At 40.1% G+C, this 16,353-nt stretch overlaps 1 protein-coding gene across 3 annotated transcripts in view; it reads left to right on the forward strand.

Annotated features, from left to right (window-relative positions):
- The window catches only part of GAD1 (glutamate decarboxylase 1), a 57,251-nt gene that overhangs the window by 26,426 nt on the left and 14,472 nt on the right, over window positions 1-16,353 (forward strand). For all 3 annotated transcript variants that reach the window (XM_034427221.3, XM_034427231.3, XM_034427239.3), the window contains exons 5-7: window positions 363-605; window positions 7,714-7,804; window positions 14,799-14,911. In XM_034427221.3, coding sequence (XP_034283112.1) covers window positions 363-605; window positions 7,714-7,804; window positions 14,799-14,911 — 447 coding nt within the window. The remainder of the gene's footprint in view (window positions 1-362; window positions 606-7,713; window positions 7,805-14,798; window positions 14,912-16,353) is intronic.

The following is a 16,353-nucleotide window of genomic DNA, read 5'->3' on the forward strand; positions in this document are numbered from 1 at the left end:
AGAACATTTTCAGACTTAGTAATAAATACCACACATGCATATCATTAACAACAAGTCTCATAGGGTTTGTCATGGATTTTGAGTGGCTCATCTCTTTGCCTAAGATGATGGCCATGAGAAATCAAAACCATTCAATATTATATTGGGGATTACAGGAAAACAAATGATTAAATTCTAGGGAAGGGTATATCATCTGTATTGTCATCTATGCATCGTCTACGGGACCCATCATCTTCTTGAATTAGAATTTTACTCTGAAGGGTATTTTATCACTGTTAAATGCTATTTAAAGTGTATAGGAGGAGCTGGGAAAGTGTTTTCCATCTGTAACTGGATTACTTATTTATTGTTCCCTTGTTCAGATTTACTGCCAGCCAAGAATGGCGAGGAGCAAACCGTTCAATTCCTTCTGGAAGTGGTGGATATTCTCCTGACCTATGTGAAGAAGACCTTTGATAGGTCCACCAAGGTGCTGGATTTCCATCACCCTCATCAGCTCCTGGAAGGCATGGAAGGCTTCAACCTTGAACTCTCCGACAATCCAGAATCACTTGAACAGATTCTAGTGGACTGCAGAGACACTCTGAAATATGGAGTAAGGACAGGTAAGAGAATGTGTTGGGCCATTCATGAAGTAAAGAGTTTAGACCAGTGTTTCTCAACCTTGAGAGCTTGAAGAAGATGTGTGGACTTCAACTCCCAGAATTCGCCAGCCAGCATGAATTCTGGGAGTTGAGGTTTACACATCTGCAAGCTACAAAGGTTGAGAAACACTGGATTAAATTGTTAAAAGGTTTTGTTATCTGCCTGTATGTGAAAGTAACGGATGCAGAAGCTTTATTACAGCCTAGAAGGGAGAGACTATCTCAGAAACTAATACACACTAATTTATTTCATTATGTAAAACAAATGTAAGTACTGTGTAACCTTGTGCTGAAGAATCTGGTATGACAGCATAGCCTCCAAACAAGGCTTCTGAATGGGGGCATACCTGTAGCCACACTACTGAATGGCAAAAGAGATTTCCTAATGCGAACGTTGGCATATTTTGCCACCATATTATTTTTATTACGTTAGATTCAGAACATCAATAACTTTTTTTGTTCTCTTAAATCTGTCAAGCTTGACCACTTAGCTTGATAGTATAGAAGGGAGACGAATTATCAGGAATATATTTTCTCTGATCTTGACTCAAGGAACGGTCTTTCTATCCTTCCGATTTCCAAATATAACAACAAAAAGATTACCTTGAATAGATTTATTTATGTATAATTCTCTGAATTCTTTAGTAGCAAAGGTCAATACCATTTGGTGCTTTTGTGAAAAATAAAAATATATACTGTAGGTTAATGGGAGAGCATCTCAGTATTATTGTTTTGGCTCTACAGTTAATCTTTCAATAAATTTTCCAGCTGCACAGACCTAGTTCACACATTAACCAATGCAATCCACCCTTTATTTAAACAGAGTTTATTGAATTAACCATAGTAGGTTAAGTTTACCCTACAGACTAAGCCAGATCCAAAGAAATCATAACATGGCTTAGATTTAGCATAATGGAAGGAGAAATCGTTGCTAAATTAAATAAAGCTTTCTCATCTTTGGTAGTAATCCAATTGGTTATTTATACTCCATGCTGTTAAGTACAGTATAACATTTTCACTGTTATTTTATGAAGATGAATTGTTCTTGTTTTTCCACCAGTGACCTGATTTTGATAGTAGGCATCTGAATTCTGTTTGAGAATGGGTGGAATTAATATAGAGAGAGAAGGTGGAAAGGACGTTGTACAAAGAATAGGAGACAACTATGTGTCTCTACACTCATATTTGACTCGTGGAAATTGGCCGTTAGAAAGACCCTGTCTGGAAATATTGTAAAGACATACCTTTTATAGTTTTAAAAATATAGTGCAACAAATCAATTTGGCCAATTGTAAGACAAAATGTGGTTGTAAGAAAGAACTAACTGGCGTAAATAAGGCTCTATTTAATTGTAAATCATATGGCTTTGAGATTAGATTTGGACCTCTTATTTAAGACATATATGAAAAAGTATCAATAGGAAATTTATTTTAAATTCAATTTCCTTTTTCTTATTGAAAGAATTGACTTATCTCTCCAGGCAGTCACCCTGCCATCCATGTATTCTGTATACACACATATGCCAAGGCTCCTTGCTTGTTGCTATCATTAGAGAGGCTGCTGGGTGATTCATTTGTCACTCATATTTTGCATTTTACAACACTGGTTATAGCCAATTTATAATGGCACCCCTGAAAAATCCTAATTGCTTTTACCTGATGAAATGCAAGCTGCCTGTGTCCCAAGGGAACAATATCATTAGGTAAACGAGGACATAAATGAATTTGTACTTTTTTGTCTTTATGTTCCATAGACATTTCATACAAAAAAGAGGAGCGGGGGAGGGAAGAAGGGGGATTTGGATTCTTCAGTCATTAATACTTCCAACCTTACCAATAACTCATCATACCGCAGGGAAATCTCTGTTTCCAGTCATTTTTGAATGACTTCGGTCTTCTTTAATAAATTAGACTATTTGCAGAACAATCTGTTTCCAAGGTGAAATGATTATTTGAAATGCTTTTATTCCACATTGCAAGGGGAAGAAAAAAATCAACTACTAACAAGCTCTGCAGAGGAACTTATTTTCACAAAGAATAGCAGTAAGAGAGCAAACTTACCTTTTTTCTCCCCCTGTATGGAAGGACTGGAGAGGTGAGTCAGGGTTACTGAATATGATTTCAGTAAAATGTGAATCCAATGGGGAGCTAGAAGTTCTTGGTAGGTTTTTCTTCACTCAGATTCAACGATCAGTAAACAAGTGGAGAAGAGGCAACAACATTGGCCCAACTGGCGGCTCCTATTAAAGCCACTGTTCCTTCCCAGTATTAAGTTCACCCTTTAGAGGACGTGACACACATTCACTCCACTTAACAAATGCTCTCTTCCTCTGGATAGCTATACAGGAAAGATCTTAATGAAGGTTCTTCCCTATTCAGCAGTAATCTCTCAGGTTACTGAGTGCTGAAGGCAAACCAGAGAGAAAGATTATCATTACTGTGTTCTCCTTCTAAACTTCCCAGAAGCATCTTTGGCCATTCAAGAAAAGAACAGGTGAAATAGACCTTTAGTCTGATCCAGCAAGAACAGGAGAGAGGGAGGGGGGAAAAGAATCTGCCACATAGGTATGGGATGCTTCATTAAAAGAGCTGCCTTGGGACAAAGGGTTGGAAATATACAATCCGCGTTGCTTAGCCCTAGAATTATTGAACCTTCTATAGCTCAATCTCTTTTCAGGGACTTTGGGCAAAAGAAACTTTTTTGGGAGTGGGGGGAAAAGCAAATCAAGCATAAATTTTTACATCCTTAGGAAAGCCATGCTATTTTTTTTTTTTCCAAAAATGCAGATTGCCATGCAGGAGCCTTCTTTATATGTGTTCTGACCTAGGCTTCCTTAAAAAGCACGAAGCAGAGTCTTGGTCCCGGCAAAACCCCTTTTATTTACACAACTGTGAATTCCTTTCATTCACAGTCAGCAAGGCTCGGCAAACAGTCTTTCAGAGGAATATTTATCAACACAAACCTTATCTCACTTGGAAAGCTGCCAGATAACTGGTTTCCAAACGCAGTGTAAGGCAAAACTTGGCACAGAGTCTCTTAGAGTCACAAACAGAACTTTCCACTCTTGAACCGACCAACCAAATTGTTTCCTGCAAAAGGCCCCTCCCATTGGCTCCTCTTTTGTTTCCTATGGGAGGGGCCAATCACTTCTAAGGTGTGGCTTTACTCCCAAGTCAACCTTGCTTTCTTAATTGTTCTTGTCTTTTGGCAACTCTGCGCATGCGCATACTGGGAACAGGCTCCAGCTGTTCCTCTGCCTCACTGCTGCCTAGCTCCCTCTCTGCCTCTGACGCAGAGCCCTCGTCTGAGCTTTCCCCAGCCCCCAGGACTGGCCCATGTTCCTCCCCAACCTCCTCACTGTCCGACTCTGCTGCCAGCTCTCCTGGCCGCCGGCGGGCCACAACAATATGCATGGAGTTATCTATGGCAATAGGACTTCTCTGTTCCTTTCATAAGTAGGGAGATTCCTGGTTGCTTAATGGGGAAACTCCTTTCTGTGAGCAGAGTGTTTTCCTTTGTGCAAGAGAAAAGGCTTCTCATGTTTGGTCGGTTTGCTCTCTAATTTGCATTGGACCAACAATATTGCTTTTCAATCTCAGAGAATGGTAAATTGGCTGTCTAATCTAATGAGACCAGGGAAGTTCTGTGGTGGTTTGATGAAAGTAGGAGATCACTCTGATTTTCAAGGGAACTGTCCAGCATTGTAAAGTATGAAGATCGAGGGGGGTCTCCTAGGGACTAGGAAAAAGCTATGGAAGTTTTTCTCAATGGGTCTAATATTTTAAAGCAGGGGTGTCAAACTTGATTTCATTGAGGGCCTCATCAGGGTTGTGTATGATTTCGGGGGCCGGGGGGCATAGCCAGCTCAACGTCACTCCTGTCAGGAGTACCTGTGGTGGCCCAAGTGTTTTGCCAGTGAAAATGGGCTCCCGAGCTCTGTTTTTGGCTGCCACGGCCTCCTGCAACCCTCTGTCAGTGAAAACGAAGCTCAGGAGGGCTGCATTTTCACTGGCAGAAGCACCACGGGCCAGTCCTTCGCTGTTTCCAGGGTGGCCCTAGGGCCCAGATCTAAGCACCCCAAGAACCGGATTCACCCCCGAATCTTGAGTTTGACACCCATGTTTTAAAGGGACCCTGATTTTGATATCACTTAAGATTGCTTCTTCATTAGTAAGATTCTTAAATTTGTACAGCTTCCTTCTGCCTGAAGAATGTAATAGCATTAGCCCAGGTCCCAATTTGGACTCTGCTGAAGTGTCAGTGCTAACCATGTAATTACTATTGCTAGGATTGCGGTAGGAATGTGACATTCCAACTGAGGTAGATTGAATTCTGAACTATGCAGGTCTTTGGCTTTGGAGTGTGGCCTACGAATAGATCTTCTGATGGGATGTTCCTGTGTAAATCCATAACCAGAAGGTGGCAAGATTGTAATGTACTATTTTACTTCAGAAGTTTGCCTTTAAAAACCCTGTTCATTTGAGGCGTGGTGGAGAAAGCAAACAACCTTCTTGCGCCTGTTGAAAAATGCAGCAGAGTTCTTGCCTACGGCTTTGAATTGCTGTCAGAAAAAATCAGTATCTGTAAGGCACAACAAATGCAAATATAACCTTTGGATTGGAGATCACTTTTTATCATTCTCCAAGTTTGGTCATATGTATTGCTGCAGCAAGACATGCTAGTCAGAATTTGGCATGACAACTAAGCTACTCACCAAACATTTCATACTAAGGATAGTAGCTAAAAAGGGCATACAGTGTAGGATGCTACTAAAACTATATCAGTATATGCCACTCCTAGCACTGTTACTGCTTTGGACTGTAGGAATTAATAGATGGCTAAATAAATAAACAGTGGCAAAGTATGTTTGCTCTTTGCCTACAAATTATGAGAGTTAATTAGTTTGCCTACAAAGATCATCTTTGTAGAGCCACGGTGGTGCAGTGGTTAATGCAGTACTGCAGGCTACTTCTGCTGACTGCTGGTTGCCTGAAATTTGGCAGTTTGAATCCCATCTGGCTCAAGGTTGACTCAGCCTTTCATCCTTCCAAGGTCGGTAAAATGAGGACCCAGATTGTTGGGGGCAACATGTTAACTCTGAAAACCGTTTAGAGAGGGCTGTAAAGCACTGTAAAGCAGTATATAAGTCTAAGTGCTATTGCTATTGCTATCTTTGGAATCAGCTTTACTTAATCTGGTGTTTTTCAGAGGTGTTGGACTAACTCCCATAATCCCCAACCAGCATGATATTTTGACTAGTTTGAGTTGAGGTCTAGCAGATCTGGCCAATACCAGATTGAAAAGATTGTTCAGTCTCTTAAAACAGGGGTGTCAAACTGGTGGCCTGCCGGCCAGATGCATCACGCTCACCCCAGATCCGGGAAGGGGAAAAAATGTTGTGATATGTCATGTGACAGCAACATGACGCAGCAAATTTGACACCCGTGCTCTAAAACAACAAAAAGAGTGAAGGTGAAAGTGAAAGATATAGGCAAATGGCTCCACAACTTTCATGAGAACAGGATCTACTGTCTTTCTCCATAGCTAGTTCCTGCTGCAAGTTAAATCTGTTTTCTAATGTTGAAGCTATGTTTCTTTCATTTAAAATAATGAGATATTATTCCATATTAACCCTTAAAACCCATAAACACTTTAAAATAAATAACATGCTTATTTCACATTTACAGGGCAATCTATAATTTATTTTAGAATGAAGTCTCACTACATTCCAAAATGCTTGTTACTGGTAGATATGCATAGGGATGAAGTCTTCAATATGTTAACATGTTATAATGTAATTATCCCAGCATAAATACCAAAACAGACATTTCTTCATACATCTGAGTTTGACTTCATTCTCCACATTAGTTTCAAGGGAAGATAGTTTAATGGATTGTGTTTCAGAGTAGGATGTTGAAAGATAGGAGGGAGGGAGAGAGGGAGGGAAAGGAAAGGAAAGGAAAGGAGGGCGGAGGGAGGGAGGGAGGGAGGGAGGGAGAAGGAAGGAAGGAAGGAAGGAAGGAAGGAAGGAAGGAAGGAAGGAAGGAAGGAAGGAAGGAAGGAAGGAAGGAAGGAAGGAAATTTTCTTTTCTATCTCCTACTAAGAGCAGTTCCTGACATCTACAAATGACAAAGAGGAAGACTAGCATTAGCAGCAGGCAAGGGAAATATAGATCAGGCTATGCCTTTAATGGGAAAATCACTATCAAAGCAATCACTGAAATACCCAAATGTGCTTTTTTTCTTTTAAAAGGCAACTGGACTTTCTGGTAAATCATTGAAACATTTGGGTATTTGGGACCAGAATTTCCAAGCAAGGCGGTTATTAAATGAGTCGCATCCAATTTTACAACTTATGCCACAATGAAATGAATCACTGCATTTGTTAAGTGAATCACACATTGTTAAGTGAATCCAGCTTCCTCCATTGACTTTGCTTGTTGAAGCCAGCTAGGAAGGTCACAAATGACAATCCCACGGCCCTGGGATACTGCAAACTGTAGTAAATACAGGTCAGTTGCCAAGCGCCTGAATTTTCATCACGTGACCAAGGGGATCCTGCACATGATTGTTAAGTGCAAGGATTAATTGTAAGTCACTTTTTTCAGGACTGTTGTAAATTTGAACGGATGCTAAATGAATGGCTGTAAACTGAGAACTACTGTATTTTTTCCTATTCATAAAATTAAGAAGGAATGCCTTCTGAACTCACAATTCCTCTACAACAGGCATATTAGACACGCAGCCCACAGGCTGCATCCGGCCTACAATAGGCCCAGAGCTGTCCCGTGGGGCCGTCCTGGAGACAGCTAGGGACCTGGCCCACCCTGGCCACGCCCATGCAGTTGGCCATGACAACCAGGCCACGCCCACCCCAGCCCCCCAAGGACAAACAAACAACCTGATACGGCCCACAATGGGATTGAGTTTGACACTCCTGTTCTACAACATTGCTGGTAAATGTATAGAATTGGTTGTCTCTTCTCTATTTTCTCTATAATGGATATAAATATGAATGAACCGATAACTATGATATTTAAGCAGCTGTCTTTTTTTTTTTTTTTTCTAGGTCACCCTCGCTTTTTCAACCAGCTTTCCACGGGGCTTGATATCATTGGTTTGGCTGGGGAATGGCTGACCTCTACAGCTAATACAAACATGTAAGCACAGCTTTTCTTTTCTTTGGTGCCCAGAAATCAGATTCAAATCCGAGGGGATCGTGGCCAAAGTTGAGTTGTATACCTGCACTTCAGGAAAGGCCTAGTTAAGGGACAATCTCTGAGCCTCATTGCTATTAAACGCAGCATTCAAAACTTTTTAAACAAGCAGTAAACCTTCAGACTTACGTCCATGTGAATTTTTACAAAAGATAAAAACAAGAAGACAGGGAAAAGTGGTTTCCTTAGCTCTCTTCTCTTTTCTTCACCTGTGTCCTTTCACTCTTCCCTGAGTGACAGAAAGATAACGAAGTATGCTTAGATGAATTAATTACAGGTTATCCCAAAGTGCTTTTTCAAGAAGCAATTGGACTTCCTGATTTTTCTTTGAAGAAAAACCAGAAAGTCCAGTTGCCACTTGAAAAAACACTTTTGGGACAAGATGACTGAGAATCTCCATAGACATTTAGTAGTTACAGGTTACTGTACAAATTGTAGCTAGAAAATATTGGAAACACTAAGGCAGCCCTGGGGTTGTGCTGTTCTATGGTGTTTACGGGGAGGTTAATGGGTCTGCAATGTGAGAGGAAAAGAGAAACAGCCAAAGCCACCAAAAAAGCAGAGGTCAGCAAGTTTTTTTCTGTAAAGGATTGGAGCCTGCCCCTTCTCAGTCTTATTAGGCACAGCTGGCAGATTTGCTGCCAAGGAGCACAGCAGCCATTGACCTTGAAATCAGGTTAATTAAAACCAAGACCAAGCTTTCAAGATTTGGCTTGAACTGCCTGTCTGTGGTCATAGAAAAAGCTTATAAGATGCAAAATGGAAAAACAATTCCCTCGCTGGAAGCATTAAAGGTAAAGGTTCCCCTCGCATATATGTACTAGTCATTCCCGATTCTAAGGGGTGGTGCTCATCTCTGTTTCAAAGCCGAAGAGCCAGCGCTGTCCAAAGACATCTCCATGGTTATGTGGCCGGCATGACTAAATGCCAAAGGCACACAGAATGCTGTTATCTTCCCACCAAAGGTGGTCCCTATTTTTTTACTTGCATTTTTTACATGCTTTCGAACTGCTAGGTTGGCAGAAGCTGAGACAAGTAACGGGAGCTCACCCCGTTACGCAGCACTAGGGATTCGAACCGCTGAACTGCCGACCTTTCGATCGACAAGTTCAGCATCTTAGCCACTGAGCCACCATATCCCCTTTTAAAGCATTAAAAGAGTGTAAATAGGAACAGGAATCAAGCTGGTGGAAGGCACTAGTTAGTTTTACATTTCTCACAAATGCTGTTGTTACTGCATTTATTAATATTAAAGTCCAGATAGGGGATATGAAATGCCTGGTAACCATTGAAATTGGCCTTTTGATATAAAAGCCCATCTCCTGTTCTCTATGAACGTGATATAAAAAAATAGGAGATGACAACTCTGCCCTGATCTGCAAGACCTTTATAAAGAATGACAGGGCTGCATTCATCCCATTCAAAAGTGAATTTAGATTCTTGTTCTATGTGTTTTGTCTCTTGTGTGTCATTGCATGCTATGATGGCTACATTCATAAGTGGTTGAAAATGCCTCAAGACAGAAAAGCTGTGTGTTATAAGATGGAGACATTTCACTTGCAAACTGAAAAGGAAATGTCTAATTGTCCACTAAGGAGGTTCTGTGGAGCCCATGTTAGCTTGGTGAAATAACATATATGTTCTTCTGTTGAATTCTGCAAAATATTTGACCTGAGAAAGCTTCCTCATTTGCTTTAGTGTACAATAGTCTGTATATTCTTTCTTGTGCGTTTGATTTTTCCATTCAGTGCTACTATTCAAAGCAGCAAAGGGACCTATTTTTAATTAAGCTGATTTATGCTCCACAGTATCCTAGAAAAAAATATTGAAGTACCCAGTCCAGACAATTAAAATTTATATTCCATGGAATTCAGTGAGATGATGGAGTATTTTTATCATTATTCTCCAGTGAAATGTATGTCTAATTATATATTAGATTTATTACCTGTTTTTCGTTCAAGGTGCAGGGGTGCTATTCAGCAGGTTCTGACAGGTTCTGGAGAACTGGTAGTGGAAATTTTGAGTAGTTCGGAGAACCGGCAGATGCCATCTCTGGCTGGCCCCAGAGTGGGGAGGGAATGGAGATTTTGCAGTATCCTTCCCCTGCCATGCCCACCAAGCCATGCCCACCAAGCCACGCCCACAGAATTGGTAGTAAAAAAATTTGAATTCCACCACTGTCAAGGTGGTATACATAACACTCCTCATTTTTCCCCACAACAACAATCCAATCCTGTATGGTACAGCACGCCGAGAAAGAGTAACAGGACCAAAGGAAGTGCTCCCAGCAAGCTTCCATGGTTGATGGTAGACTAGAACTTGAGCGTCCTTACCTCGATCCAACAATTTAGACCTCGGTTAAAGATTTTTGTTTTAAGGCTCCTCCATATGGCCAAGTTAAAGGTTATTTGCCCACCACTGAACTAGCAAAAAACTGAATTAACATGACATTTCTTGTTTTTATTGCCAATTCCTACTCGGCCAAAGCTATGCTGTCAGCAAATGACAGGCATTCTTCTGTACTGCAAACAGACACATGGAGGAAAGGAATTTTTCTTTTTCCTTCCACTAAATTCCACCAGGAGGGAAGAAAACATCACTCTCCTTATGGAGGGATACCGCTTGCTAACTTCTCATAAATATCTAAACTGGTGACTTTATCACCTACCAAAAATTGCTCCAGGAATGTGTAAAAATGGCCCAGTTGAGCAGCTGACAGACATTTGGTGGGATTTGCAATGCAGCATCACGGCCATTCCTGCTGCATCACCCAACCCATTTTCTGTCACTGCTCCTGTGGTAATAGTTCTAGGTAGGGTTAGAGCTCTTTTGGAAGATTGCTAGATCCATGTATAAGCATAGCGCATCTAAACAGCTGACAGTAGTATGGTGGGATATATCACAGATTAGGAAAGAAATTCCTGATGCATTATATTATCTCTACCAAGCGCTGCAAGTTCTGTGCTTATATGTGACCTTATAACACAATTACTAACAAACATACTTTGCATTGCAGTGCTTATTTTATTACAGGCAGTCCTCACCTTACGACCATACTTGAGCCCAGAATTTATGTTGCTAAGTGAGACATTTGTTAAGAGTTTTGTCCCATGTTATGACTTTTCTTGCGACATTTTTTTTTTTTAATTTGATTTATATGCCGCCCTTCTCCGGAGACTCAGGGCAGCTTACAATGCACTAAGCAATAGCCTTCATTCTTTTGTATATTTATACAAAGTCAGTTTATTGCCCCCACAATCTGGGTCCTCATTTTACCTACCTTAGAAAGGATGGAAGGCTGAGTCAAGCTTGAGCCTTGGCGAGATTCAAACCTGCAGTAATTGCAGGCAGCTGTTCTTAATAACAGGGTGCTTTAGACCACTGTACTACCAAGACTCTGGTAAGTGCCTTTGTTAAGTGAATCACTGCAGGTGTTAAATTAGTAACCCGGTTGTTAAATGAATCCGACTTCCCCATTGACTTTGCTTGTCAGAAAGTCGCAAAAGGTGATTACATGATCCTGGGACACTACAACCGTCATAAATATGAAGCAGTTGTCAGGCATCTGAATGTATTTTTTTTTTCATATATATTTTTTATTATTAAAGTATAAACAAAAATACAAAGACAATACAAACAAAACAAAACTCCCACCACCCACCACACCCAGGCATCTGAATGTAAATCACGTGACCATGGGGATGCTGCAGTGGTCTTAAGTGTGAAAAATGGTCCTAACTCACTTTTTTCAGTGCTGTTGTAACTTTGAATGGTCATTAAACAAACTGTTGTAAGTTGAGGATTACCTGTACTTGTAAATTCCTACTCCCACCCCAAGTTTCTCCAGGCATTAATTGATTCCTACCCACATTATTTACCTACCTGAAGCTGGGTACTACATATTGTAGCACTTAAGCAGACACGTATTTATGTGCTTTTTTGTTAATTCTTCATTTATTCCTTGAATGCATTGTATGCAAATCTCCATGATCTTTTGCACACAGGAAAAGTCTTCTGGTCACAGAAGGGCGTTTCAGGAACCAGCCAATTGTTAAATAAGTTAAACATTCTACCACAGCCCTTTAGAAACACGATACGCTGAGCATATATAATAGAGCGGACATGTTTGTTCTTTGAAACGATGTTAGTTCCCTTGATACGTTTAATTTGCTTTTTTGCTGGAAGCTTCATTTCTTTGTGAAAAGGCCATTTGGCGCTTGGTTCCCTTTGGAGAGCTTTTCTCCCTTTGTGGTCCTGCTTTTTCATTCTTATTCCCGGTTGCCTGCAGTGACAGCAGCAACAGAACACACATTAGCAGGCTGTTCTTGTGGCCACTGTTTTCTTCCCAGATAAACATTACATAATTCCAGCATATGGCTGGGAAAAATAAAAACCAGGGCAGGGTCAATTTAAAGGTGGAACAAGGCCCCCTACCATCCCTGCCGTAGCAGGCAACTTCAATGGTCCCATATTTGTTTGCGTGGAATATGCCACTCTTTCCTCTGACAGCTTGGGGGCTGCCATCACTGCTTGCAGCATCTGCCTCCTAAGGCCAGCCCCATCCATTTCACTGTCATGCAAGGAATAAAAATTATAATGGCAGCTGTTAGTGGCAACTGCATTCTACCCATCTCTTTCCCTCCCCGGGAACATCTCCAAACAATGCAATGGTTGAGATGGGCTTGAGAAACGACCAGGAGCAACAATCAAATGCATTTCCTTGTCACTGCTAGTGAAAGGAAATCCTGTGTCCCCCCACCCCCCACACACACTCCCCAAAAGGAGGGGGAGGGTTCTTATATCGATCTCTCTTTGGTGGCTGTGATTTCCTCCCTTCCACTTCTGCAGAATGGAAGCTGAACCAACCTAGTCACTGAACCTGACCTTGGTTTTTTGTACTAGCAAACATTTTGCCGCGCTTTCTGGGAAAGTTAAAATGGTGGCCACTGGGAGGAGCTGCCGAGGTCTGCTCGGCTTCCACAGTAACCATGGAGAATGGAAAAAGAAACAGAAAGAAAAAAAAGAAAGAAAAACCATCCAAGGGGTGGGGAAATGATCCCTAAGTAAATGAAATGGCAAGAGAATAGAAAACGTACCAGATATTGTTGAATGAAATACAAAATGAAATACTTTATGATTCTTGATGAACGTATCTTTTCTTTTATGTAACACTGAGAGCATACGCACTAAAACAAATTCCTTGTGTGTCCAATCACACTTGGCCAATAAAGAATTCTATTCTATTCTATTCTATTCTATTCTATTCTATTCTATTCTATTCTATTCTATTCTATTCTATTCTATTCTAAAATATGCAGGATTTCCAGCTTTGATGTCCAAGACCTTATATCTGTCCTAGCATTGTGTCACTTAGGGTAGATGCCCAACACAGAATAAATCCTGTCCTTCCTCTGGAGGTTGCGGTATCAGGAGGGCCACCTTGCTGGATCTTCAGCAGGATTTGTTCGGCATCCTTCAGTCTACCTTTTCATGTTACGTTGCTTACTTACAACGGCTGACTTTTAAAATCATAGACTGTGTCACTGCACTGTGTTCCTTTTATTGCTTTATTGTTGCAAACCTTGCTCGCTTTGTGGTAAGCAAAGGTAATTAATTGATTCATTATTGAACATTAAAGTAAATCCGATGTGTTAATACCGTAGGAGTGCATAATGCTCTGTACTTCATAGGAGCCCTATCAAATTGTTTGCTCAGAAAGTTGTGATTGGTTATAGATACCCTGTTAATGTACATTCAGAATGAGTTGTATCCGTAGGTTCATGCGGTGCTCTTTGGAAGTGTTGTTGTTTATGTTCTGGTTACAAGTAAGCGTTGGACTGCATGGCTTAAATGGTCTTTTCCAATGTTATGAGCCTTGATGTTTGGCAGCTCCTCCCAAAGTAGCATACTATTTTAATTGTTGAGGCATAACCATTTATTGTCTTGCTGTAATAGCTGGCAGGACTTAGTTACGATCTTTGTTACCCAATAGAGTGGAAGAATTATATTACGGCAATTAGCTCCTCTTTGGTTTATTTCCAGTATAGTTTCAGTGAGACGTAATAACCTTCTGCTGCAACCTTAATGAAGGAAAACTTTCCACTCCATACCCAAAGTAATTCTTTTTTAGCCTTTCCTTGATCCTCAAAGAGAACAAAATGGCTTTATGTGGGAATTTTGGTACATGGGGAGAAATAGACGATATATTAAACTATAAGCTATGGGTATTATGTTTTGTACTAAATGGACAAAACAGTGAATTGCCGTTTTGTTACCTGTAATTAGTAATTAGAATATCTCCCTTTTTAATAACTGCTGAGAGGTATTGATAGTGTGGCATTTATAATTAGCTCTCTGGAGAAAGCCAAATACATTCCTGTAAATATGACTTTTTTAAAGCTCAAGTATTTCTAATTTTCTTTTTGAGTAGCTTTCTGATGGTGTTAGGATACTGTTTTCATAACTTTCTGTGTTTGGGAAATAGAAACCAGCATTTTGTCAAGTAAAAATATTTACAAGTGGTCCTCAATTTATGACCACAACCAAGCCCAAAATTTCTGTTGCTAAGTGAGACATTTGTTAAGTGAATTTTGCCCCATTTGACGACTTTCCTTGCCACATTTGTTAAGTGAATCACTGCAGTTGTTAAGTTAGTAACACAACTGTTAAGTGAATCTGGTTTCCCCATTGACTTTGCTTGTCAGAAGGTCGCAAAAGAGGATCCTATGACATCTGGGACACAGCAACTGTCTTAAATATGAGCCAGTTGCCAAGCATCTGAATTTTGATCACATGACTGTGGGATTGCTATAACGGTCGTAAGTGTGAAAAATGGTCATAAGTGACTTTTTTCAGTGCTGTTGTAACTTTGATTGGTCACTAAGCGAACTGTTGTAAGTCAAGGATTACCTGTATTTATTTATGTTTGTTTACGCAGGTTTACGTATGAAATTGCACCTGTTTTTGTACTCATGGAACAAATAACACTTCGAAAAATGAGAGAGATTATTGGATGGTCCAATAAAGATGGCGATGGAATATTCTCACCTGGTAGGTTTAATTCCATTTTTTTTATTGAATAAATGTTTAACAAAATAAAACCAATGCAAATATTAGAAAATAAAAAGGATAGTGAATAAGACAGAAAAAAGAAAAAGAAAGAAAAGAAATGATCATTAAAAAGGGCCTTCCAATCTTTTTGACATTGATTATAAATGCATGAATATTGTACCTTTTCTGTCTAAGGTTACGTCATAATTTCCTTCTTTCATAAGCTACTCTTTATAATCTTCTAACCCATAAATCACACATTCATTTTTTTTCTAATTTCAGCAAAAAGTCCATAAAGGGTTTCCAGGCAGGTTCCACTCCATTCTTGACAAGTTGTCTCTAGCACCCAGGTGGTCAGTAACAGAGGTGGTATTCAGCAGGTTCTGACCAGTTCTGGAGAACTGGTAGCGGAAATTTTGAGTAGTTCATAGAATTGGTAAATACCACCTCTGACTGGCCCCGCCCCCATCTATTCTCTGCCTCCCGAGTCCCAGCTGATTGGGAGGAAATGGGGCTTTTGCAGTAACCTTCCCCTGGAGTGGGGAGGGAATGGAGATTTTACAGTATCCTTCCCCTGCCATGCCCACCAAGCCATGCCATGCCATGCCCACCAAGCCACGGCCACAGAACCAGTAGTAAAAAATTTTGAATCCCACCAGTGGTCAGTAATGCTGCAAAGCCCAATCAGCAACTGAACATAAGCAGATAGTCTGTATCAGTGGTGGGATTCAAGTAATTTAACAACCGGTTCCCTGCCCTAATGATTTCTTCCAATAACCAGTTTGCCAAACTGCTCAAAAAGTTAACAACCGGTTCTCCCGAAGTTGTGCGAACTGGCTGAATCCCATCAATGGTCTGTATGCTTTTAGACCTATCATATGTAACTCAGTACAGTAAGTCAGAAAAACTTATGCTTTTTAATTTAACTTCGTTATTCTGAAAAGGTGGTACTAGACTCCTTTTGATTTTTGGCTTTCAGTTACAGTCTCTAAATTACTTTCCTTCAGAGGCCAAACAAAGGACATTCTCCTATTTTATAACTTGCATAACTTTTAGGTTTTTAACCTGCTTACTTATATTAAATGAGGCTAATTATATATACTGAGTGGTTTTCTATGCTTTTAGTATTGCGTATTTTAATTATTGCCATCTTCAATATTAGCAAAGTTAACTTTCCTAACCTTTCTTGATAATGTGAGTTAAAATAGTCAAAATATTAACTAACATATTAACTAAAACCTTCTCTAATATGCTTCTCTTTTAATAGAAATGTAAAAATGTTCTTGTTTGTGTGTAACCATGACAATATCCAAAACAACACAAAACAATTGGGACCAATAGAATTTCTATTGGTCCCAAGAGAATGTTTAAGCAGAGATTTCAGGAAACTATATTTTATTCTCCACTTCCTGAGGAACGTTGTTGAATTTGAAGTTTTTGCA

Source organism: Pantherophis guttatus, chromosome 1, assembly GCF_059756535.1.
Source record: "Pantherophis guttatus breed Tessera chromosome 1, ASM5975653v1, whole genome shotgun sequence".
In the NCBI taxonomy this organism is placed as follows: domain Eukaryota; kingdom Metazoa; phylum Chordata; class Lepidosauria; order Squamata; family Colubridae; genus Pantherophis; species Pantherophis guttatus.